This window comes from Polistes fuscatus, unplaced genomic scaffold (genome assembly GCF_010416935.1).
Source record: "Polistes fuscatus isolate 324 unplaced genomic scaffold, CU_Pfus_HIC Scaffold5, whole genome shotgun sequence".
NCBI classification, from domain to species: Eukaryota; Metazoa; Arthropoda; class Insecta; order Hymenoptera; family Vespidae; genus Polistes; species Polistes fuscatus.
The window spans coordinates 1907118-1934536 of NW_025113129.1; the positions used below are offsets into that span (position 1 = coordinate 1907118).

Consider the following 27419-nt stretch of genomic DNA (forward strand, 5'->3'; position numbering starts at 1 on the left):
GTTGTCTTCGAGTTCGATTGTTACGAAAAAAAGGAAAGTGCCGTAAAAGTATTTGTTCGGAGTAGTTTGTGTTTCTTTTTTCTTCTTCTTAGCAATCGAACAACTCACGTGAACGGAAGTTAATACGTGTCAACGTATTTTATTTTTTAAGTAGATTTTTTTATATTTTTAAGTAGATCATATCGATCACGAGGGTTTTTTTTTATTTTGTTTTCTTGTTTTGTTTTTTTTTTTTTTTTCTTTTTTTTTCATTCACCCGCGAAAGTAGCAACTTGCGGCCAATCGTATTATGTCTTTCAGTCGGGACCAAACGTAACAACACCGAAATGAAAGAATGAAAGAAAGAAAGAAAGAAAGAAAGAAAAAAGAAAAAGGATCGCATGCATGATTTCACCGATGGTTAAAATACAAAAGAGTCCAGGTAGAGTTAGTTCGACACAGTCCCATACAGAATTTCTTCTCACCTGCGTCTGTAAATTCTTGTCAAAAAAAGAAAAAAAGAAGAAAAAAAGAAGAAAAAAAAAAGAGATCGGCCAATTCTTCTTTGCAATATTTTTAACGACACTTATTATACATTCCCATACGTTCGTTTTATTACATAATATTAATCCTCTTATATCACGTTCATATCAATAAGTATACATTTAACCGTTATTTCGTTGGAAATAATTGTGGTAGCGCGTATGAAAGTAAATTTAATGTTGGGTACAATTTGTCCAATTAAATTATTCATTCGCGAATTGTTACGTACGTTTTCCTTATTGTTAATAATAAAATATAATATATAATATAAAAATAAAAATATATATTAAAATATTATATAAAATATATAAAATAATAATATAATATAAAATATAATATATAAAATATATAAAATAATAATAAAATAATAATTATATATATAATATAAAAATAATAAATATAAATAATAATATAAAATATATAAAATAATAATAAAAAATAATAATTATATATATAATATAAAAATAATAATATATAATATAATAATATAAAAAATATATAAAATAATAATATAATATATAATATAATATATAAAATTATAATAAAAAATAATAATATATATATATATATAAAAACAAATTTAATACAATTTTTTAACAGTGATAATTTATTCGAAAAGTAACCCAATAATAAAAAAAAAAAAACATAATAATATCCGAACAAATAAAATATATTAAAAATTCCTTAGGAACGGTGACGTTCATTTTCGTTTGATCGAAGTGGTTCGCATTGCAGGTTTGGTTCTAACCAACCAACCAACCAACCAACACCAACCAACCGATCGATCTATCACCGTAAGGTTGCACGTGATTCCCGCTAAAACACCCATCCCCAACGATCTCTTGGCACGTGAGCCAAAGTAAACGTTCGGAGGAAAGATAAGAAATCTTTTATGGTGAGCCGCGTGCGTAAGGGCAACGGGTCGTTGCCTCCTCTTTTAACTTTTCTCTTCTAACACTTTAAAAGAACGTTTTCATAAAGCTAAATCTCTTCTTGCGGTTACCTTTTCCTTCTCTCATCACATGTATGTCTATATCTAACTATGTATGTGTATATTCAACTATGTATGTGTACGACAACGTTATATATGATTATATTTAAGTCAGTATATGTATGAGAAAATATACATGTACCTATGTGTATGTATGAGAAAATATACCTGTATCTAACTATGTGTGTGTGACTATGTTATGTATATGTGACTATGTTTACCATTACATATGTACGTCTAGGTTATGTACGTTTATGTGTATGTGTATGTGTGTGTATAAGACACTATACGTGTATCTAACTTTGTGTGCATATGTGTGATAATGTTGTACGTGATTATGTTTTATATGTATGATTAAGTTGTACACGTGTACGTGAATGTGTGTTCGTGACTATTTCTATCTCTCTTCTTCTTCTTCTTTCGTTTTCTTTCTATCTTCTTCATTTACAAGCGTACACCTCTTTTCTTCTCGTTCATCTTGTTCTTCTTGTTCTCTTCTTCGACTGCCCCAAGTCTTCCACAAGCCAACCTGGGAAATCACTTTTACTTTCCACGATCACCATCGTCATCGTACAGCTGCATTCACCTGCGTTCACCTCTTACACGCGTTAGTTCAACGTCGTGTCCTTCGTAACAACGAAGGACATTTCCCGTTTTTCCCCCGGATTTAATGTGAAATTGTTCAAAAATCATTTAGGTATCATTCAATTGTTTTTTTATGTGGATTGATTTCATTCGAAGATCGTAATTTAAATGAAAGATATTTCGTTTGATTTTTTAGTTTGTTTTATTTTATTATATTTTTTGTATTTTTTTTTCTTTTTTCATAAATAATTTATTAACCAATAGGAATGGTAATTCGGTTTACAATGTTAGAAGTGTCCTAATTTTCATGTATTAGATTAATGATCAAATTATGGGACACTGTGGTTAATCTAATTTTTGTGCACCTTAAAAGTTCTCTAAGTTTCCAATTATCTTGACTTAATTAATTTAAAAATAAATCTACTGTACATCCTAAAAAAACTTGTGAAATTCGGTTTAGTTTGTAATCCTAGATTGGAATTATAATTTTATGATTTTTTTTTGCGAAGTGATGATCACGAAATCATGTGGCCTTTATTGGGTTTAACTAATTGTAAGTTTTTGTCATTTCTAGGGTCCCTAGGTTTACGTATAATTAAATCCTGTTGTAAAACATACATTCTATAGATAACTTTAGTAGTATTTAATCAATGAAAAGTAAATGATATCCAAAATACGTGTAAAGATATACGACACTGTTCGAATATCAGATAGATATGCAGACCTGCTTGTTTTAACGTAAAAGAAAAAACTTCTCCCCAATGGATGAATTCCATTCCTTCGTTCATAGGCGTCGAATTATAAAAAAAACCCATTTGAAAAAAAACAATCGGATAAATTCGTATGAAATAATTTTACTTACTTCATACGTTTCTTAAGAATTTCGTTTAAATAAATGAATAAACGAATGAATTCATTACTTTTAATCTGGAAAATTGAAATGAAGTATTTTCAGCTCGAAGAATTTGAAAAATTGATCGAATATAGTCTCGTCGCCAATGCATTCGGGTTCGATCTATCCAGGTGATATCAAATTCATGTTGAATAAAACGTGTCTTTAATTTCACAGTCAAATCATTCCGAAAGATTATCTTACCTGGACGATTCGGAAAACGCATTTGATTCGACGCCGTCGTCGAAGTTGGATCGTTCGTGTATTTTTCTTTTTATTATTTTTTATTTTTTTACTTCTTCTTCTTCTTCTTCTTCTTTTGAGAAAGAAAGAGAAAGAGAGAGAAAAAAGACAAAGAAGAACCGGATTGAAAAGATTTAGTATCCGACGAGCAGTGCGTAAAATTCTTTTTTTCTGTTTGTTTTTTTGTTTGTTTTCGTGTGCTTATACTCGAACGACACGTCGAAAAGATTAAATTTCATTTTCTCATTTGTTTAGAAAGATTGTTCGAACGTTTCGAAATAAAAGAAAACAATTGTGAGAAAAGTATTTCCTCCGGTTTCTTTTTTTTTATTTAAAATTCCCGCGCATCCCGTTCAGTTTCACAAAGTTTCGATTTGGCGGGCGCTGAAGTCGTCCACCGTTCACAAGTTTAATGTCCGCCATCGTAAACGGGTTTATCTTGGGTGAGTTTTAGAAAATAATATTTCATGTATTATCCATTACTATATATATAAATATCGTTTTAAATTAGTTCAAAATAATTTGATTAAAGTAATTATCGCATTTGTTAGGTTAGAAAACAAATCAATCTTCAAAATTGAGATTAATTTGATCAGTATGTAATGCGTGCCATTACGCATGATGGATGCCAAGATTTTTCGGTATCTTATACCACGAACTATACGTTTTAATATAGAAATGATTCCACAATATTATTTCTAAACGATACGATTAACGATTTTTACTAATTTAATCGTTTTTTTTGTTCTCTTTTGATTTCGTAGAATATTAATCGAATAAATGTCAATTAATAATTAAATCAAAACGCAATTAAATTATTATTTTTTATCCTTCGAATAAAATTTAACCCAAAGTAATAAAAAAAAGAAAAGAAGGGGGGAATAAAAAGAAAATATTATAATCGGTGATATTCGTATTGATCAAATGAAATAAATGAAGCGTAACGACGCACTAAATCGTAAGTTCATTCCCCGTAAGAAAATAATAATGGTTGTTTGGAATTAGCGACGTATTTATCTGCACGTGTTGTAGCACGTGTCGGCCTATATCGGATAACCGCAGCAGCAACGTATCGTTTCTCTTCGTCCTCTTCGTTCTTTGCACGTGAGCGAATCTTGATAATCCGATAAGTTCATATACAAGTTGCTCATTCGTTCGTCGGAGAAAGGTAATTATCATTCGTATCTATCGTTAACGATTTCTGGGATAGATGCGGCGATTACCATTAACCATCGACATCCTGTTCTTACGTAATTTGTTTTTTTTTCTTATTTTTCTTTTATCTTCTTTTCAACATTCCTCTTCATCTTCATATTCCGCGTAAAGTGCAATGACACTTAAGAATGTGTTTCTTTCTAAGAAACAAACACGTGAGATTTGTTCGTATTATTCGCAGAAAATCATCGTACCGATCATCATCACCGCCACCACTACTTTGAGATGTCGATATTTCTGATCATTTTAACTTTCCTACTATTGGTCATATTTTATTACACCAATCGTAAGAAACATCGATTACCACCGGGCCCATTAGGCTTACCAATAGTAGGTTATTTGCCATGGTTGAATCCAAAAGCTCCCCATCAAACGCTCACCCAACTGACCAGAAAATATGGGCCAATTTGTGGATTGAAAATGGGATCCGTTTATACGGTTTTATTATCGGATCCTCGATTGATACGACAGGTACTTGCCAAGGGTACCTTTTCTGGAAGAGCACCATTATATTTGACTCATGGAATAATGCGTGGTTATGGTAAGTTATTATTTATATTCATTAATCCTTCATCAGTATCTAATCAATATTTAACCAATAAATATTATATAACAAAACTATAACAATTAAGAATAAATTAGAATTAATTATACTTGACCCTAGTAATTAAAAATCAATGGGCTTAAATAAAACATTTCAGTTGAATTTGACGGAAGAAATATTTAACAACAAAAAAATGAGCAAATTTAACAATGACGAATGGGAGGGTAAAGAAAGCGTTTCTTTTCTTTTTCTTACGGGTGAATTATAATATTTGCCGTATGGTTTTGAAACGAAATCGTTTTGACTTCCTCGAAGAAGAAAGAGATCGTAAACGGGAAGGTAAAGGACGGTCCCAGACGGTCGTTTGGCTCGATTACGAATCGGCTTGCTCGTCGTAAAGCGAAAGACCGTCTCGCCATGAGAAAGAGAGAGAGAGAAAGAGAAAGAGAGAGAGAGAACCGGTAACAATAAGAGACAAGGCAACCGGTTACAATGGAAGGGCAGGCGGGTGTTGTAGGACGTAACGGTTCCTCTAACGAAGGAAGTTGACTCGGGCCAACTAACCTACTAAACCCGAAAGAAAAAAAAAATCAAAAGAAATGAAAAAAAAAGAAAAAAGAAAAATAGCAGTAGCTAAGAACCAATAGGGTAAATTTGTATCAAACACGGATCCTAAAACAACCCCCTGAATAAATAATCCAAACTGAACAATTTATCTAAAATCATGAGATGCATTTTGTTTGTTAGTTTTTAGTAGAATAACAACAAAATAAATTCTATACTTTTGAATAGATTTTTGCATAGGATTGAAAGGAAATTTAATTTCATAAATGATACTTTTCTGTAGGCGCATTGAAGTCTCTCGAAATTTGTCATATTCAGTTGGTATATGATTTAACACGTTATTAATCGTATTATAATAATTATTATTATTTCGCAAATTATTTAAATAAATCAATTTTAATCTTCTTAACAGATACAACACACACGTGACACGAATTATAAGCAATAATATATAAACAAAAATATGGTATATTATTTAACACGTTATTAATCGTATTATAATTATTATTATTATTTCGCAAATTATTTAAATAAATCACTTTTAATCTTCTTAACGCATACAACACACACGTGACACGAATTATAAGTAATAATATATACAAAAAATATTTATTTTGTAACAAATACCCATGTATATATGAACAACGGGTTAAAAAATAGAAACGTTGAATACAAAAAAAGAAAAAAAAAGGGACAAAGAAAAAGAGAATACAAAAGAAAAGAAAAGAAAAAATTTGGCAAGCATTTGAAAAGTGGGTGGGTGTTGTATCAGGTATACAGTTAGCCATAGTGTATAGTGATGCCCCAGTATAATAATGCGTGAACCCTATAGTTTGTGAATAACGTCGCGTGCTAGCCATTGAGGTTTAGGATCTGGAAAGAAATTGAGAAGGAAGGCGGTGTCGTCGTCGTCGTGTATGAAACGAGGTCGTGTTTCGTGCCCGTCCAAAGGATTTACAACGTTTTCAGAAAGCCTTCTTTCTCTCTCTTTCTTTCTCTCCTCTCTGTTCTTGATTTTTTATTTTCTTTTCTTATATTTTTTTTTTTTCCGAATAAAGAGTTTGGTGTAGGTAGATCGGACGACGCTTCCGCGAGCACTTAACGCGTGTGCACAGTGAAAGTCACCTCTTATTCGATTCCTCTTTTCACATACACATATACACACATATATAAAAATATATATAAACACCATATACACACAATTACATTATTATTCTTTTCTACACATTTTTATATCCTCCTTTTCCCTTCCTTCTTTATTTTATATTCTTAAATAATACTAACGAATTTCTTTTAACCAATTCCATTGTTTCCTGTGTGTTGAATGATGAGTATCTAATTTTAATTAACTAGCTAGATATAATTGTGTTATTAATTTTCAATATATCACGTATTTCATTTGTCATATTTTATTTCCACTTTTGGTTTAATAAACGATGATAAATCTTTTAAAATGTTTCATTTTCTATCAATTAACTCGTTTAAAATATTCTCATCTTCGTTTACATATTGAGAACTAGGATAATCCTAATTTAAATGAAAAAAGAAAAAAAAAGATAAAATAAAAATAAAACAAACGTGTGTTTCTAATCGAAAGATTTCACTCATAATTAACAGTTACGTTTTGTCATCATCCTGAATTTATTCTATTTATCATAGTTTTCTTTTAACATTGGCGTCATTAGTTCCGTCATCGTTGAAGATAAACGACGTTTATAGAGTGATAAGTAAATTTAGTTCAAAATCATTTCATCTTATTTTATTAAAGATGATAGATAGAAATTTATGCATACACGTGTATGTGTGTACATGTGTGTATGTGTGTGTATAACTTAGTCGAGTTTTGCAAAGGCGTATTATAGCGGTATGATGGTGAATAATAAAATAGATCAAGCGTAAAGGTAAAACTGTTTTCTTTGAGGATTTATCAGTGTACCTAGGTGCTCCCTGTTGATAACGTTTCTGTCCTGATATATAATACCTTCTCTTTGCTTTACCGTTACCCACTTTCGATTTACGAGCCGTCATGGCAACGATTAAGGTACTTACTTACTTATAACGCAAATAACGCTTACCGTCGATCTGATTTCTAACACCGTGACACACATATCGAAAGGAATTGCTTTGCTTGCTTGCTTGCTTGCTTGCTTGCTTGCTTGTATAAAATAGATTATTATTATCGGATTATGTTTGTCTCGAACGGATGTCCTACGAGATTAAGGAGTGTCCTTAATATCACAAATATTCATACTAATTTCAATATTTTTCATTACGTACGTACGTGAGTACGTAATTATTGGTTTAAATTCAAATCATTTGAATTTTTTTATTAATAGAAATTATAACTGTAATTTATTTCATTCGATTTAATAATATGTTCGAATTAAATGTAGCAATATACTTGAGGTTCAAATTATTCGTACAAAATTTGTATTATTCGCGAATTTCGTTTATATTTTGTTTTATTTAGAATTAACGCGAATAATTTTACGTTTTGCTTCGAACGGATCATTTTCAAAAAAATAACAGTTATTATATTAATACTGAAATTACCGAAAAGAAATTCAAACGATTACTTTCAAATAAAATCAGTTTACATTATTATTGTTGTCTTGTTGTTTTAAATATAAAAATATTATTAATATGTTAATTTATTCTAAATTTTCTTAGACACAAATACGATATCCTACATGCGAAACAATTCATTTCAATCAAATTGTTCTAATTAAACTCTAATAATTAACATAACAATCGATATAAAATTATTGAAAATAGGAAAAGGTTAAAAAAGAATAAAAAGAAACAATACACCTTCCCCCTCCCCCGTCCCCCAATTGATTTACCAATCCTGTCTCATAAAAAACAATCCTGTTGGCGATCAATCAAGATCAGAGAAATAAATTTTCGTAAAGTGAGTGTTCCAAAGGTGTATAACAAAGACGCTATATTTAAGATCCCTCCCCCCTCTTACTCCTTTCCCCTTTCACCTCTTCCCCCTCATTATCCTCCTCCTCTCCCTTCCCTCATTCTCCTCTTACTGGGCTCCCTCGCAGTCCCTGCATCCTCAGCTTCGTTGTTTCGTGGTACACAGTTAGTTGCGAAATTATCTGTGGGGTCCTTTCTTATGGGAATTTGTGACCCTGTAGGAGAACTTTTCAACGGGGGAACTCGAAACTTACGATCGTCCGAGTAACCCTGTTCTCTTTTGGAAACAAAAGCCCGAATCCTCTTTATAATAAAAAGAAAAAAAAAAAAAAAAAAAAAAAAATGAAAGAAAGAAAGGGGAGTGGTGGTGGTGGAATAAAATGAGGATGAGGACGAATGGGGGGAGGGATGAGGAGAAGAGTGAAGTAGAAATCGAAGGGGGAAGTACGATGATGGTAACTTCGATGGTTCACTATCGAGATGGGACAGAACGAGGAGGAGGAGGAGGAGGAGGAGGAGCAGGAGGAGGGTGAGGTGGGGTGTGGAGAGGGGGGAGAATGTGTGCTCGTGTTTTCTTAACTTCGACGTCTTTACGACGGTAGATCGCTGATTTTTATCTGCCCGCAGCACTGCTTGCCTCTCTAACCTTTGTTCATCCTTTTGGCAAATTTAACGATTCGATTCTTTATACCAGGAATAAACTATTATCAACCATTTTACGTTTTTTTCGAATATCAAATGTCGAAGATTCTTATCTAACTAACAATGAGATATGAGAATCCTTTTTTTTTATTATACATATTCTTTTACTTTACTCGATTTATTCGTATCTCATTGGATCCTAATTAGAGAAAAGTTTTTATTAAATTTGATTATTTATATTAATTTTTTTCCTTATATATACGTTATTTTATTTGTTTAATTTATTTTGTTAAATTAATTTATTTTTCCGTGTTCGTTAATCTTTTCCTGAAAAATATGATCTAAGTAAATAACACAAATATATATATATATATAGGGTGATTAAAAAAACTCGTGCACGATTTTTACAATATATATATGTATTGTTAATTAATTGAATTAAAATAAATTGTCGAGAGAAGAAGAAGAAGAAAGCACCCCTAAACGCACGCTCTACTGCAACGTCCGTGCGCTTCTGTGCGCCTTACACGAGGCGCCTAACCCATCCATGCCCATCCAGATGGTTTTTACCCCCACTCCTTTCCAAATAATCCCCCACCACTAAAATTCATTCTCTGAGGATCCTCCCGCTTAACAGAGAAATCTCGTTTTCTATATATATATATCTTTCTCTCTTTCTCCACGTGACTTCTTCTCTTATACTATCTTATTCTGAACCCCTCTCCCTCCCCCATCCCCTCCCTCACCCCATCCCCCACCTTTACTTCTGCGTTGTATCCGCAATAAATGGGAAGGGGTAAAACTTAGTGGGGGAAAAGTTTGGCCACGCCTTCGCCCCCAACAGGTACTACACCTCGTTCTTTGTATATTTCATTGTATGTGTGTGAGAAAATAACCTAACATATAAATGTGTAGATATTTCGTTTAGGGATGTCCTTTTCTTTAAAGGAAAATGATGCATTAATGCACATGCATGGCTATTGCGTGTGCTAAGTTATTTCTTATTGATCCGAGTAATCCAACACTAGGATTAGTCAGACGGATTACGTTGATATTGACTTATACTACTTATTCGCTGCGTAGGCAAACACTCGTAGGAATTTTTTGGAAAGGAATATCTTCGTTCGTAATTATTTTTCGAAATGAATTTTTTGACGGATAAATGTGATATTGAATTCGCGATTAACGTTGAAATTCGTTTTGGAAAGTTTTCTTTTAATTAAAACGCATTAAATGTCTTGTAATTGAGATACTTCATCCATGTAAATTTGTTTCGAACTGTAACGTAAATATGAAAGAAATTTAATATCTGTATAAAAGAAAATAATAAAATATATTTGCTAGCGCTATATATAAAAACGTCGAATTTTGCAAAATCTAAATAATAGTAAAAGTATGTCAAAGATTTGTACAAACATTTATTTTATCGGATGTAAAAAAAAAGCGGTGTATTCGCAATTAACATGAACGTTAACAGCAGTTCGTTCTTTCAACGACAAATATGAGAATAACGAGGTCGAATGTAATTTTGCAGAAAATTAAAAAAAAAAAAAGAAAAAAGAAAAATCTGTCACTCATTAATACGAAGGATATTCGTGACGATGATACGCGGTTTTATTAACATAAAAGTATGTAAACGTGATCTGGAATAAAAAGTATTAGCGTTGGTGCACCCATCAAACGTCATTCTAAACACAGTTCTCTCTTTATTTTCTCATAGTGTAGTCAATAGAATCCAATAATATCGTAGGAGAATGATTTTCTCAATTCCTATTTCGTCGTGCAAGGATAGAACGATGACGTTCTTACGGATGTATAATCATCGACAAGGCAAGAAAATGCGTTGGTGTTAGTACGCGTATCATTCAACTGGTTTATTAAAGAACGTCATTATTGTAAATAATTTTTCATTTTTTCTCTTCTTTTATTTTCTATTTTTTTTTTAATTCTTCTATCACGTCAGATTAACAAGAACGACGATGACGATGATCGCACGCGTGATATTTTAATATCATAATAAATGATAAGGAAAAGTATGTTCACAATTGTCGATATTTTTTTCGTATCACAATCATTTGACGTTTAATATTATAATAATCCTAAAATTAAACTCGAATGAGTATTTAAGATTATTAATTTTAATAATTGTTTAATATTAACATTAATCACTTAGGTTAGTAATATTTTTTTTTTGACAAAATAAATATCAACGAAATTATAGAATCCTATAAGTGGCTAAGTATTGAAACTAAATTTTTAAGAGTATTAGGAGATGGTTAGTTTTCTACAATATTTTAACCATCATCATGACAGAGACCCTAAATCCAAGGATTATCCTAATCGTCGGCTTGTGCCCAGTCATTCCATTCAAGATCTTTTTGAGAGTTTGACCTATTGTTGGAAATAGGTTTCCTTCATTTTCAAAAGGAATACGATGTACTAAATTTTTGTGGATTTTAAGAATGGCTAGTTTTCAATAATAGTAACCATTTATCATGAACTGTGTCAAGTTAAATGGTTAGGCATTCCTCAGGGTTGAAGTAGTATAGGAGGGATGCAAGTGTACGTGATGATCTGTGAATAGGATTGCAGAGTTTAAGGGGTTTCAATAGTCGCTAATATTCTGTAATATTAATCACCATCATCATTATTATTATCAATAAGTCATTTTAATCGACTATTAGACACTCTTCTAATTGGGTTAGCAATTAGTGTAAAAAAAACGTGAATGATTTATAGGTACGATTTTAGGTTAGGAATTTAAAGGGTTTTAATACTTGTTAATATTCTGTAATATTAATCATTATCATTATTATTATCAATAAGTCATTTTAATCGACTATTAGACACCTTTCTAATTGGGTTAGCAATTAGTGTAAAAGGAATATAAATGATTTATAGGTACGATTTTAGGTTAGGAATTTAAGGGATTTTAATACTTGCTAATATTCTGTAATATTAATCATTATCATCATCATTATTATTAATAAGTCATTTTAATCGACTATTAAATACCCTTCTAATTGGGTTAGGAATTAGTGTAAAAGGAATGTGAATGATTTTAGGTTAGGTAGGATTTTAGGTTAGGATTTGATTTCTCCCGGTTTTTGGAAGATGGGAGAGAATCAAGGCTCGCGTGGGCAGGGTCGCATCCCTGAAATAGACCTGTTTGCTATATAATTGCGAACAGTGTCTACCCGCTATCCCATTAATAATTGTATAAATAAATAATTATTTGTATTTAAATAAATATCACAAAAAATGATAGAATTCTGATACAAGCGTTTCGTTTAATTTCACAAATGTTTTCTGGTATCGTTAATAATTAATAATCGTTTCCCTTTAATTTTATGATCCAAAGAGGGTTTTGTAACTCTAACTTAATACCTTTTAACCTAATACGTACATACCCGTAAGAAATTAACCCCAAATATGCGGAAAATTGTCGTTTGAGGAAGGTTTTTCATGGGTGAAGATAAAAAAAGAAAAGAAACAAGATAAAGAGGAGGAAGAGGGGGTTTGGAGGGGAATTGAGGGGGAAAGATGTATCCGTTGACGGAGGCGCGTGCCTCGTACACCGTCCAAGACCCGTGATTACCCGACATCACGTTTACGTGAGCCTTTATGGGCTCTCGCTCACATTTCTTATGAGCTTGGTAAAACTGGTTGCTTGTTTCTTACCTGTTCAGTACTATCTACCTCACCTTACCTCCTTCTCTTTGATGAGGCCATGGTATGGCGGGTTGTACGACGAATAATGTTCTGCGTAATACCCGATTAATTTATTATAGACCTTCTTCTTTTTCTTCTTCTTCTTCTTATTCTTATTCATGACGATAACAAGTTCCCTGTAGTTATTCTTAAACGCATTATGCAACTTACATTATGAACTCTTCTTTATAGGGACGTATCTAAATTTCTTCCTTTTTCATCAACTTCATTTACGGTAATTTGATCATTTTGTTTTTGTTTTGTTTTCAATGATAAATAATTATATAAGTTTAGAATAGTTTTATTTTGTAGAAAAATTATTATTAACGAATAGAACATAGTTTTTTGATATGGTAATTGACAATTTATTGATTAATTAGATTTCATTTAATTGCTGATTGAAAATATAATTTGTAAAGATAATTTCAAAGATTTAAAAATGTCGTAGACAATTTATTAACGTATCATTAACTTGTGATATTTAATAGGAACAATTTTTTAAAATTTAATTAATTATACGAATCGTACCAAAATTGATACATATCTCTATCTAACTTATCCTAATTCTCTAATTTTATTCTCTCACATATATTCTATTCTACAATCTCGTATACAACCTATCCAATCATAAAAGATAAAAAAAACCATAACTGCAGGAAATACTTGGATCAAATACTACCTATAACATATTAATAAAAACGAGAGAATCGAAAGTGAGTGTTCAGGACGAGTTAAAAAACATTAACATTTCAATTAACATTTGAACATTCATATATATAGTCACGTGTAACCATATTAAAATTATTAATTATTGTTAGTAGTAATAGTATGATAGTAATAGTAATAGTTGTTGTTGTTCGGAAGCGATAGATGATCGTTTCAATCTAAACGATTGCACAAGAAGATTCGAGGCCGGTCGTGCACCTTTGATGTTAACTGCATAGAATCCTCGCACTCAACCAAGGAGGATCATTTTCTTCAAGGGGTGGGGGTAGGGGTGGAGGTGGGAAAGGAGTGAGAGGATTGTGTATGAGTTAGGCCTGGGGCAATGTAACTTATCTAGTCAGCCAATCAGGTGACGTGTATTAACGTGTGTGAGGTTAATGTTATCGTATGAAGATCGATAGATGGGTGCAGAACTCTCGTTAAACCATCGTCGTTGTCGTTGTCGTTGTCGTTGTCGTTGTCACGGTGCATCGACCTGTTTGTATGCATCGTACACGCGGTGATCGTCAAAACCGTCTGGCGATGTAACGGCGTTGGCCTTTAAGCGGGTCGACAGAACCTGAAATTCTCGACGTCCTTGGTGTCTCTCCTCGTTGAGAGAGAAAGAATGAAAGAGAGAGAGAGATTGACTGACTGACTGACTTTTTATCTCTGAATCGAAACAACTATCTTATTGGTAGAGACCAATCTTAAATTTCTACAAATCAATGGAAAAAGTAAATGCATTAAGATTAACACGAAAGATATGCACACTTCATTTGATGTTTCAATCTAATCTGATAATGAAGTTATTCAATTTTAAAACACGGGGTTATGATACAATTAAATTTAGAAAGGAAGAATGTAAGAATGCAATCGTAAATTTTGAATATTGATTACACAAATTTTTAGAAATATTTCAGATAAAAATACTTCAACATGTGTGCACATCAATTTAATGTCAACATGAATGAATGTTATGGGTTATAATCGAACCAAAAAAAAGGGAAGATAATAAAACAATGTGAAGAAACGTCTAGGCATCTCTGTAAATTTCCATTACGAAAGAAGTGAAGCCTTGAAATGAGGCGAGTGTCCTTTTGCGAGGACGCTCAGGTCAACGTTACTCCTTGTCGAATAATCCTGCGAATGAAAATCATAGGATAGGTATAAAAAAAAAAAAAGGATCATTTTTTATACGACAAATTCAAATTATTTCTATTACTAGTGTTACTTTTTCAAGAGAACAAAATAATATCAGATCCTTCGATAAGATATTTTGTTATCAAGTTAGATCAATTTTTCCTTTCAAACAAAAAACACACACACACACTCATAAATATATATATATAATATAAAAGATAAAAAAAAGAGAATTGATGTGTGTGTGTCCGAGTTGGAAATGGTCATAACAGTTAGTTCTATTAATGAATTCATTTTTCTCGTTTCCCACGTCAATCTTTTCTCAACGAGTCTTCCCACTTGAATAGGATAGGTTAGGTACGAGAGAGTCCAAACCGGACTCTTCCCTTCCTCCGCAATGTATTCGTATTGGTATGCGCGTGTATATGGGTGTATATGTGTATGCGTGAGTTTGGTTGGTCGTGTGTAAGTCGTGTGTCATCGAGAGAGACTTATTCCGAGGAGAAACGAAGGACTCTCACTTTTATCGGTCTCCTTGAAGGAAGTTCCCAAGCAGCAGCAGCTGTCGTCAACGATGGTTCTGCTCTGCATCCGCAGGGAATTACAGTTAGCTCAGCAAGGACGTGCCGACGGCCTCTCCTTCTTCTTCTTCTTCTTCTTCTTCTTCTTCTGCTGCTTCTTCTTCTTTCATTAAGAAAAACACGAAGCGCCGTATTATATATATCGTGTCCCTAAGTGCATTCTAAGGAACTTATCATATTTTTTCTTTTGTTTTTCTAATAAATTTACAATCTTTTCAAATGTATTTATCAGTTACAATTAATCATCTATTTGACACGTTTATGTTTCATATGAATTTCTTTTTTGGTTACCCTATAATTTGTAATAGAAATATTTAATGATCAATGCAAATTATTAGAATAATTGTAATCGATGATTTAGGGTGTATTATAAGATGTATTTTATTTTTTATTTGGGGTGTATTGTAAGATGTATTTTAATATAAATTTACAATTATTCCAGATTTATTTATCATTTTCAATTAATCACCCATTTGACACGTTTATTGGTAATACAATATTGGTATGAATTTGGTATGAATTTTTTTTCGGTCACCCTTTTATTGGTAATAGAAATATTTAATGATCAATGCAAATTATTAGAATAATTGTAATCGATGATTTAGGGTGTATTATAAGATGTATTTTAATATAAATTTACAATCCTTCCAAATAATCCTTGTCATATTACCATTTGACGTTTACATTGATATGAATTTTCTTCTTTGGTCATCCTCTATTCGTAGTACACAAATTAATAATCAATGCAAATTATTAGAATAATTGTAATCGATGATTTAGGGTGTATTATAAGATGTATTTTAATATAAATTTACAATCCTTTTAAATTATCCTTGTCATATTATTATTTGACACGTTTATGTTTGGTATGAATTTTTTTGTTGGTCACCCTTTAATTCGTAATAGAAATATTTAATGATCAATGCAAATTATTAGAATAATTGTAATCGATGATTTAGGGTGTATTGTAAGATGTATTTTAATATAAATTTACAATCCTTCTAAATTATCCTTGTCATATTACCATTTGACACTTTTACAATTAATATGAATTTTTTTTTGGTCATCCTTTATTCGTATTACACAAATTAATAATCAATGCAAATTATTAGCATAATCTTAATCGACGATTCGGGTTTATTATAAAATGTATTTTATTATTGTATTATATTTTTATATTTAATTATGAAATAATTATTATTTTACAGAGTTCATTATTCTCTGGTACAGTCGTGTCAGAATATTTATAACAATTATTTATTAAGAATAACGCGAATTCGTGATACCTCATGAAAATAATTTCTACAGTAACAGTGTTAACCATTGTAGAAAAGTTTTCTATAGATTTTCATATGTTCGATTAAACATAATTTTCAGTCATTTGGATTCTTTTACTCTCTACTATTATACTAGTAAAACATTGTATCCTGTTTGAGTGCAATTGTAAACCGCAACGTTACCCACTGAATTTCACCCTCTCAATTCGAATTTCATTCTTATCCCTACGAAGAGACGAAAAAATCCCTTTCACTTTTCGTCTCGTTCGAAAATTCTTCTCGTTACCCCTTTCCCAAAAGTTGTTTCACTTGAAAAAAAAAAAAGAAACAAAACGAAACGAAACGAAAAAAGCAACCATCAGAACGAGAAGATCACTATGCCAATATCCATCTGGCATACCTACCAACGTATAAAATATAAAGGTTGAAACTCTCTCGAATGTCAAGGACGTCTCGGTTTCTTGACTTTTCCCGAAGAATTTTAGCCCATTTGCTTGCGAAGTCGCTTCTTTGCCTTGCCTTGGTGAAATCATGCGTCGACCTTGTACCCCGGGGATACAATATATATATATATAGATTTTTTTTGACAGCTTTCGAACCGTCTCACCGCATCACCCTCAGCCTTTTCTTTCCCTTCCAACGAAAATTCCAACACCGTCTACGATAATTCTCGAGATTATTTGTCTTAGGAATAACAAGTATTTAAATTTCATTTTTTTCTTCTTTTTATTTTCACGGTGCAATCGAATCGTGCACCCTCACCCCCTCCTTCGTTGAACCGAGTCAACAAAATTCAATTAAAAAAATATAATTCTTGATATATTATAATAAATCATAAGTATTACGTTGTGTGTGTGTGAGAAAAAAAAAGATCTTTTTTATGAGTGATTTAATTCACTCCCATAATTATAATATCATAAGCATGTACATTTTTATGATATAATTATATATTATATATTATTAAAATAGGTATAACAGGAAATTTGGACGGGTTATAAATTCTTCTCGAACGTTATTTTTGAACTAGTCGAACGTTTCGTCCCTTTATTGGGACTTCATCAGCAATTGAAATTTATTATGACTTATTAATATAAAAATTAAAAATTAAAATTTGTAATGTTCAGTTTGAAATTGATTTATTTAAATTTGTTATGTTTGAAATTTATTTATTTTTAATGTTTAGTTTGAAAATCAATTGAAATTTATTATGACTTATTAATATAAAAATTAAAAATTCAAATTTGTAATGTTCAGTTGCTGATAAAGTCCCAATAAAGGGACGAAACGTTCAACTAATTCAAAAATAACGTTCAAGAAGAATCTATAACCCGTCCAAATTTCCTGTGATACCCATTTTAATATTTTAATTTCTGGACAAGATAAAAAATCAATTAAATTATATATTACATAGATAATTACATGTAAAAATATAGAATATTTGAAAAAAAAAAATTGCAAACATAATTGAAAACAATATAATATTTATTAAAATGAAGGAATATTATCCCGAACCAATATATTATACATCAACGAACCGATTAATCTAAATAAATGTTCTTAAATGAATCTAAAACACCGATCTCGATGAATACGATTTAACGTGAAAATCGATTAACCAACATCGATGCATTACGAGGTATAGTAAACGGGACATTTAATGATCGATCGACTGTATTTGGACAGTATGACGACAGTGTGTGAGAGCTTCGAGTCCTCCAACTCTTTTCTCTTTACCTGTCCTCCCTCCCCTCTTTTGCACCTACCTACCTACCTATCAACCTACCTACCTACCTACCTTCTTTCCCAGCCCCTCCTCCACCACCCTTCACTGCAGTTATCGGTTCTCCGTAGTCGTATGGCGAGGTGGAACGACCGGCCCTGAAACTTCTTCTTCGACTCAACCAACTTCACACATATACATATACATGCACATATATGTATGTATGTGTGTATATGTATGTATGTTCATTATTCGTTTCTACTATCACGAAAAACCGGTGTTTTATTTTTGGCGGTTCACGAATTGCGCCGAAAATGTCTCCACCTTCTTTTCCTCCTCCCCCTCCTCCTACCCCCCTCCCCGTGCTGCTGCTCCTGCTACTCCTCCTTGCATCTCTTATTTTTCGATGATGTCATCTCTTGAAATCATGCCATCGGGTAACTGACAACTACTACTACTACTACTACACGATATATGAGCTAGGTGTGCTGTTTAGTTGCGTAAGAAACGATAGCAAATTCTACGTTCTTCTGTATATATAGGTGTATATGGAAAAAAAAAAATCCAATTGATTATTTTCTTTCTTTCTTTGTTGAATTTTTTTCTTAACGCTTTCCATCTAATCGTATGAACGGACAAGTATTATAAAAAAATAAAAGAAAGGAAAGAAAAGAAATACTTGTCGAGAGGATTTATTCGTGAGGGACTCTTGTAACGATGATGACGCATCCCGGAAAGTTTTATCGGTGCGGTCATTTAAATACGACACTGACCTATCGACTATTTTACTCGACACCACTGATTATGATGATGATGGTGATGATGATGATGATGATGATGATTCTTAGAACGAGTAGCGAATTAATCGAGTATTGTTCAATTTAATTGGATAAAGTTTAACGCGCGTTAAACAATATCATCGTTAACTTGAACATAATTTATTTGTATGTTTTGTTTTCTCATTTGTTTATGGGTACTTAAAGAAATGTATGACACGTATACGTTTAAATTAGCGTGTCGAATGAACCGTGCAGGAAAAATTAATTACAATTCGATTTACAATTATTCGTTTCTTTTTTGTTTACCATGCGCACGCACGTTTGTTTGTGTGTCACTTACAGAACTGTCAATGTGTTTTCAAGTAAATATTTGAAATAATCATCTCTTTTTGTTAACAACAACAACACTACGATCAATAAAGATAATTATTAATATTATTATTTTGATTAATAATTGTGTATCCAAGTAAATTGACATTTGGAACACCCAGTATAAAAATAAAAACGTTTACGTTAGATGATATTATAGTTAGAATGCGAACAGATCGTTGGTATTTGAGGAAAGGAAAACTAAGGCCTTGAATCTGGATTCTATTACGTTCTTTGTAAACCAAGACGTTTGAAAACAATAATAATAATAATAACAATGTCTAATGCAATAACAAATTTTATTTTTTAACACTGCTATTCGAAAGTTCGAAAAAGTTCACTTTTTGTAAATTTTTTTTACAAATAAGGGGGTAGTTATAACAAACAACCCTTCTTTTTATTCAGAACGAAAATTCGTGACACGATGATACACCTAAAAGAAGGAAAAAAAAACAAGAAAAAAGGTGCATGATCATCGCGAAGGATCTTATTCGGTATTCCTTTAAGCACGTTGATCGTAAACCTCAATAATCTCGTGGATCATCAGGATTCCGAGATCATTCTCTTGGCAGCGATACTCGAATGTGTGACTTGCTTGTAAAATACACCTCTTTTAAAAGATTAAAACGTAAACGTAAACGTAAACGTCACAGCATCGATATTTTTTACTATCATCAATAACGAGGATTTAATCTTTTAAAGCATCTTGAAATTTTCTTTCAAATCAATATTGCAAGAAAAATTTTCTATATGTCACATTTGTTTTATATACTTTTACGTAAATGAACTTTTTTCAATATTTTGAAATACTTTCAAACGTAATACGATTTAAAAACGTCATCTTTGTTTTACATTTTTCTGTAATATCGCAAACAACAAATTTATTTTGAAAATAGAATAAGTCACGTTTTTTAAAAATACAAAAAAAAAAATTACTTAACGATAAGATTAATTAGAATTAATTTAAATAAAAAAAAACAAACAAATTTCCAATCGATCTTTTAACAATTATGATCATTATTTTTTTTTATTATATATTTTTATTTATATATTATATATTTTATATTTATTATTTTATTTATTATTTTCTCTCACAAAAGTTTTCAACCCGTCCCTCTAATGCGTTTTCGAACAAACAAACAAAAGAAGAAGAAGAAAAAAAAACACCTATCTAACAATTAATCTAATAAAAACTTCTCACTGGTATCTCCTTTAGTATTGCAATTTGTAATTTGAAGTTTCAAAGAAGGCCAATGGTGTTCAGCTTCGTTGTTTTTTTAGTCCCACGTGTGGTTTAAAGGGAACAGGAGGTTGAAAAAATGAGTCATCGAGTCAAATTCAAGAATTTTTCGAATCTTTTCAGACCTAAATCACTTCCTTAGGTTCTTTTGTTTCTTGAGAGAAAATTTGGTAACAATGAGTTTAGGTTATTGTCTATGGGGTTTGTTTCATCTGGTCACCAGAAAGTTTCGAATATCAAAAAGTGTCTTTGAACTCGATCAGCATTATCTTTTAGACATTTTGCGATCTAATAATTTATGTTTCCTGTTTTTTTAAGAAAGAAAAACATTTTCTAATCTACCATAAACTTAGAACAATAGTTTCAAATGGCAGGATATTTGTTAGACACCCATATCTGGTTTCTTTGCCAAATTTTGAGACAACTGTTCGACCTATTATTTTTATTTCTAATCCAATGTATTTCTAAATTATTATTTTAAACTTGTACAATATTTTTTCTAATGTTAATGCAAATATTAACATCAACCAGTGCATTTATTTTGGTCCCGCATGCATTTATTTCTATTGGATTACTTGAAACGCATTGGTGCATCTTATTTCCAATCGAAATTATTAGAAAGAAATTTTGAAGAGAAATTTTTATGCTGTTGTCTTTTGTTGAAAAGAATTTTAATATTTTATATCCGAATAAATAACAGATCCTGTTGTGTATTGCATAAAACAAATATTTGAGTTATTTTATTTCAATAATTATGTTTTCGTATTTTTTTTATAGTCAGATACTCTTTTTTGGTATACTTAATATTGATTAAAATAAATCGTATATTTATGTATATAAAAAAAAGAAAAAAATGTGTGTTTAATATTTTTGAATGAATAACTTTGTGTAATATTAAGTTTTTTCTTTTTGTATTAACAACCTATTAATATAAAATCTAAATAAAAAATACTACTACCATTTATTATACTCAAAAATTCCATCATTTATATTATTGCTAAAATATTCACCTTTTCAAAATTGACTAAATGTAGAATCGTTTAGCATTTAGGAACGAAAATAATTTATGTTTCTTTTTTTTTTCCTGAATCCGTTGAAGATCCGATCGAAAGATCAACTCGTTTGTATGATCTTACGAAAGTTCGTTGATATTTGTCAAAACCTCGAGAAAAATATTTACAAAAAAAATAGAAAAAATAAATTCATTTCAAGAGAAATTACAAGTATTCTTAAATATTTTTATTCTTTTTTCTTTTTTTCTTTTTCCAATGCAAAAGAAAAATATCCAAATTCAGTTTTTCCATTGGAACACAATCTAACAAATAAATAAATAAATAAATAAATAAATAAATAAAAAATCTTGATTCGAAAGAATAATCAACGAGTGATCCTAGATATTTTTATTCTTTTTTCTTTTTTTCTTTTTCTAATACAAAAGAAAAAAATCCAAATTCAGTTTTTCCATTGGAACACAATCTAACAAATAAATAAATAAATAAATAAATAAAAAATCTTGATTCGAAAGAATAATCAACGAGTGATCATCAAATAAACGTCCAGTCGATCATTTAACAATTTTCATAATAGCAATTGCAAACAAGCGTGATAGGATCGATCAACATAACTGGCTTATCTCATCGACTAGGCAGTTGAAGTGAGTAAGATTAATATTAAAAAAAAAAAAAAAAAAAGAAAATACAAGATAGAAATATACAGAGAAAAAGAGTAGTAGTTGTGAGGTGAGGGGGGGCTAGGGGGAGGGGAGAGGAAAAAAGGAGTAGGTGCGGTGAGATTATTGTTTATTCATTCAAGTATTAATCCTTCGATGAGTTCAGTGGCACCGCCTACTTACACGGTGTCAAGTTAATCCTCTAGCTATTTTTCTTTTTCTTCCAACAATCCCAACCCTTCCCCCCTCTTGCCCCTTCCCGTAACCATTACACACCATTCTACTCGACCAATCACTTATTTTCTTTTCTTTTCTCGAGAAAAAAACCCATAGATTTTTATTTATTATTCTCATCCATTGAAAGTGCAACCACCGAGGATCATCACCTTTGTCAAAAAGAAAAAAAGGAAAAAAAAGAAATCGTAAAAATAAATATACCTATATAATCCCGTAAAACTATTTTTCTTCTTTCGCTGAGAGAGAATCTCTCTTTTTTTTTCTTCTCTTTCTAGTTTTTTATTTCTTTTTTTCTTTTTATGTTGCCGTCGTCCAGGTCTGATTTGCGCCGAGGGTGAACTTTGGAAAGATCAAAGGAAGTTCGTTGCAGGATGCTTGAAAAATCTAGGAATGGTCAAATTCGGATTGAAAAGGGATAAGATGGAAGGAAGAATTCTCGCAGTTGTAAATGAATGCATTTCGGTAGGCAAAATTTATATTTCATATAATGTTCTATAAAAAGAAACAAAAAAAAACTGGTTTGTGTACTTATGTACGCACGTAAGAAGTTATACTTCTTTGCCGTACCAAAACGAACATAACCTCAATAACCTCAAAAATAACTTCAAAAAAACTTCAAAGAAAAAAATAACTTAAAAAAGAAAATAATAATTATTATATATATATATATATATATATCTATATATATAAGAAAGAATAAAAAAACTGGTGTGTGTACTTATGTACGCACGTAAGAAGTTATACTTCTTTGCCGTACCAAAACGAACATAACCTCAATAACCTCAAAAATAACTTCAAAAAAAAACTTCAAAGAAAAAAAATAACTTAAAAAAAAATAATTATTATTATATATATATAAGAAAGAATAAAAAAAAAGAAAAAGAAAATATCAAAATATAGATATCAGTCCACACTAAATATAAGAGAGATATATCGAATTACTTCACGCGTCAACAGCCATGGCGCGGTTACAGCATTAGTTCTCGCTTCGATCATTTAAGTAAAGCAGCGCTGAGTACGATTAGTATTTGGATGGGTGACCCGCTTGAGAAAAAAGGGGGGAAGAAGAAGAGAAGACAACTTCACGCCGTATACTTGAAATCGCTTTGCCGCGCGTCGTAAATATTGACAAACTTCATGGTGTCGTTTTTCCAGACGCTCGGAACAAAATCACTCCCCATTACATTTTTCCCAACGCGTCAAAAGAAGTATAACTTCAAAAAAAAAACCCAAAAAAAATTAAGTTTCATTAAAATTAAATATTTATACATGTACATCATAAATTTGAGAATAAATAAATTACTGAATAAATTAATTAATTAATCGATCGATCAATCTCTATCGAATAAATTGTATTTTAAAAATTTGTTGATGGGATTTTTTGTGCTTCTTTTTTGTGTTTCGTTTTCGTTCGTAGAAATTGAAGGATCGATCTACGGAAGATGGTTTCGATCCGAACGAGACGTTGCATCATTGCGTAGGAAATTTGATGAACGATCTCGTGTTCGGTAAAACTTACGACGAGGACGATCGTGTTTGGACGTGGCTTCGAAAATTACAAGAGGAAGGAGTTAAACACATAGGCGTTGCGGGACCATTAAATTTTTTACCATTTCTTAGGTAAGCCCAGGAAATCATTCGTTTAAAGACAAAATTTCAATTTCAATATTGATTAACTTTTTTGATAAATACAAATTGCTATTACTACGAATTAACATTATTTTCATTTCTTTTTCTCTCGTCGTACTCGTGGTAAAAAAAAATATCCCCAAAAAATTATTCCTATATCATTAATTTATTATTCTTGTTTTTGATTTTATTTAAACTTATTATTGTCCATCCAATGATCCAATTACGACACTCACGATGACTCACGACAAATTTAATATGCATGTGAAGGATTTAATTACGAGAGTACAATGTTTATCGGAATGTAAAAAAAAATGCTTGTTGTATGTATTTAAAAAAGATTAAAAAAAAAGTAAAAGTAAACGTAAACAAAAAAAAAATAGAAGAAAAATGACCTGCGATATTGTAACCGTGTTTATTAAAAGCGATAGTAGAATAATGGTGAGTTTAATTGCGAGTAGGCGTGTCAATCGTTATCGATTCACCTGATAATTAATTTAACCTCGATAACAAAATTTTTCTTACTCTCCTTAACTGACAATGAGATAAGAAAAATAAATGTTTTTTTTTCTTCTATTCAATATAAAACACTAATATATTTATTATACTTCGCAGATTTTTGCCGCAATACGGTAAAACGATGTACAATCTGATCGATGGCAAAGTACAAACTCATCAAATTTATCAAAAAATTATCGATGAACATCGATCAAATCCCGTTAACAACGATAGTATTTTATCCGCATTCAACGATGAAATGACGAACAGAATGATGGAATCGAACAACCTTGGATATTTTACCGAACAACAATATTATCATTTGCTCGCTGACATTTTCGGTGCAGGAACAGATACGACCTTGACTACTCTACGTTGGTTTCTTCTTTTCGTGGCTGCTTATCCGCAGGAACAGGTACAAAGTATTATTTTTTTTTTAATTTTTATCGATTCTTATTTCTCAACGTGTTCCTATTTTTTTTTTATATAAATATAATAATGCGCAAGAATGGTCTGATAAATATATTACAAAGTTTTTTTTTAAAAAGAATATTAAAATAATTTCGTAGAAAGAATAATGAAATTTATTTAAGGTTAGTTTCGTTTCAATATGGCGCAAGTTTTTAGTTAACACCGACATCTAACGGGAATTAAATTACGATCAATAGAGAGATATCTGATATTAATCAATCATTAATTATATTACTATTAAACATATGTGAAAATATGTCTGAAAAATCTTTGAAAAGTTGTTTTTATTTAAAATATGATCGATACGATTACAGATACAAGGAAATACAAAATTTGACGCAGTGCAAAATTTATTGAGGTTAGTTGCACTTCAAAATGGCGCCTGTTTTTATAAATTCAATATTTATACCAAACGAAACTATTGCCAATCGTTTAGGAATAATTTAATAATAGTTCGTTGCTATTCCCTCATTTTAACAAAAACATTTTTCTATATTTTATAAAACACTTATCATTTTATTTCTTTAAAAATTGAATTAAAAGAAATACCCAATACCAAATACTTATCTGTGATATTTTATACTTATACAATAATGTACATCTGTATTTGAATATCAGGAAAAGATTCGTCGAGAGATGCAACAGGTGTTATCAGATAAAGAACCAACATTGGAGGATAGAATTATTTTGACGCGTTTAGAAGCAACAATAGCGGAAGTACAAAGGCTTAGAAGTGTTGTTCCAGTTGGTATACCTCACGGAACTATCGAGGTATTTTATTTCTTTTGATGTAAGCCACGCGAACAGATTCAAAGACCTTTTCTCATTTAAATGCATATACCTTGTTTTTTTTAAATGCTTTTTTTTTCATTCTTATAAATAACATATTCAGAAGAAATGTCACGGATAGTTAAAACTTGAAATATGTTTTTATAAATACCGCGTGTTTCAATGATTATTAAGAAATTAATTATTCATATGAATCTGACGTAATATTTCAAGGATAAAATAACAAATGTATTATAATTTTTTACTTGTTAAATTTAGGATACCCAAATAGGTGAATATGATATTCCAAAAGGTACAATGATCGTACCATTGCAATGGTCCATTCATACAAATCCATCTTATTGGAAAGATCCTTTAGATTTCAAACCTGACAGATTCATTGCCGACGATGGTAGCCTCGCTAAACCGGAAGCATTCTTGCCTTTCCAAACTGGTAAGTAAATGGCAAAGATTCTGTGTTCGCTAAAAATGTTATATGCCGTTCATAGTACAAGGATACTGTGTGTTGCAGTCGACCAATCATTCGATTCGAAGGTAACGCGGTTCAACGGTTCGGTTAAATTACGTTCGTTTTATTTATCACGTTTTGTTTGTTTCTTTGTTTTTGTTTATTCAGCAACACTGAATAATTCTCTACTTCGAATTCTTTGAAATATTTTTTGTATTTTTAATTTTATCAATCGATATGAATATGAATGATTTTAACTAACGGAATAATTAATATTAAAAATAAAAATATATATGATAATATATATTTTTTTTTGGTTTCCTTAGGAAAACGTAGCTGCGTTGGAGACGAATTAGCAAAAATGATTTTGTTTTTATTCTCGGCAAGGATTCTTCATCGATTCGTTATTTCGATTCCACCAAACGTTTCATCGATAGATTTTGAAGGAGAATGTGGTATCACTTTAATTCCAAAACCTCATCGTTTGGTTTTTACTCTTCGTGAAAATCTTACCAATTGATTTGTATTTTTCTATATTATTATATTTTTATATAACAATAATATTCATTATTCGAGAACAATATATAAATGTAATGCAATTTTATACAATAAACGAGAATTTTCATAATTTAATTATAAAAATGAAGAAAACCAAATGGGTATTTTAAGAACTGACATTGGTAAGTAAGAAATTATTTTTTTTTAAAAGAAACCTAACCTTTGGAATAATTATTATTTCTATAAAGTAACTAATACTTTTAGAATTATTTTATATATTAAATTTTATTTAACGTGCTGTATTTTATTCTACAATTTTAGTTTTCATTAAGAAAAGAAATAAAAAAAAAAAGCAAAGAAATAATAACGCAAAATAAAAAATAATTACAGAACGGATACGAAATAAATAAAAAAAAAAAGAAATAAAGTAACCTATTATTAGTAAAATTCGTAATATAAATATACCTTTTATTCTTCGGTACGTTGTGTATATTTTTATTTTTTCTTTTTTTATTTTATAAAACCAAGACAA

At 30.7% G+C, this 27419-nt stretch overlaps 1 protein-coding gene across 3 annotated transcripts; it reads left to right on the forward strand.

The window, feature by feature from the left end:
- The first annotated feature begins 3646 nt into the window (after window positions 1-3646).
- LOC122522345 (cytochrome P450 306a1) lies at window positions 3647-26959 on the forward strand. Of its 3 annotated transcripts, none has more exons than XM_043643389.1 (9): window positions 3648-3676; window positions 4266-4401; window positions 4630-4989; window positions 22871-23016; window positions 23972-24174; window positions 24799-25096; window positions 25771-25923; window positions 26200-26374; window positions 26716-26959. In XM_043643389.1, the coding sequence occupies exons 3-9, from the start codon at window positions 4674-4676 to the stop codon at window positions 26907-26909; spliced, it is 1485 nt and encodes a 494-aa protein (XP_043499324.1). In that variant the 5' UTR covers window positions 3648-3676; window positions 4266-4401; window positions 4630-4673; the 3' UTR covers window positions 26910-26959. The 3 variants fall into 3 exon arrangements, with proteins under 3 accessions (XP_043499326.1, XP_043499324.1, XP_043499325.1); XM_043643390.1 differs by lacking the exon at window positions 3648-3676 and adding an exon at window positions 4173-4191; XM_043643391.1 differs by lacking the exon at window positions 4266-4401 and having other exon boundaries at window positions 3647-3676.
- Window positions 26960-27419: the final 460 nt, after the last annotated feature.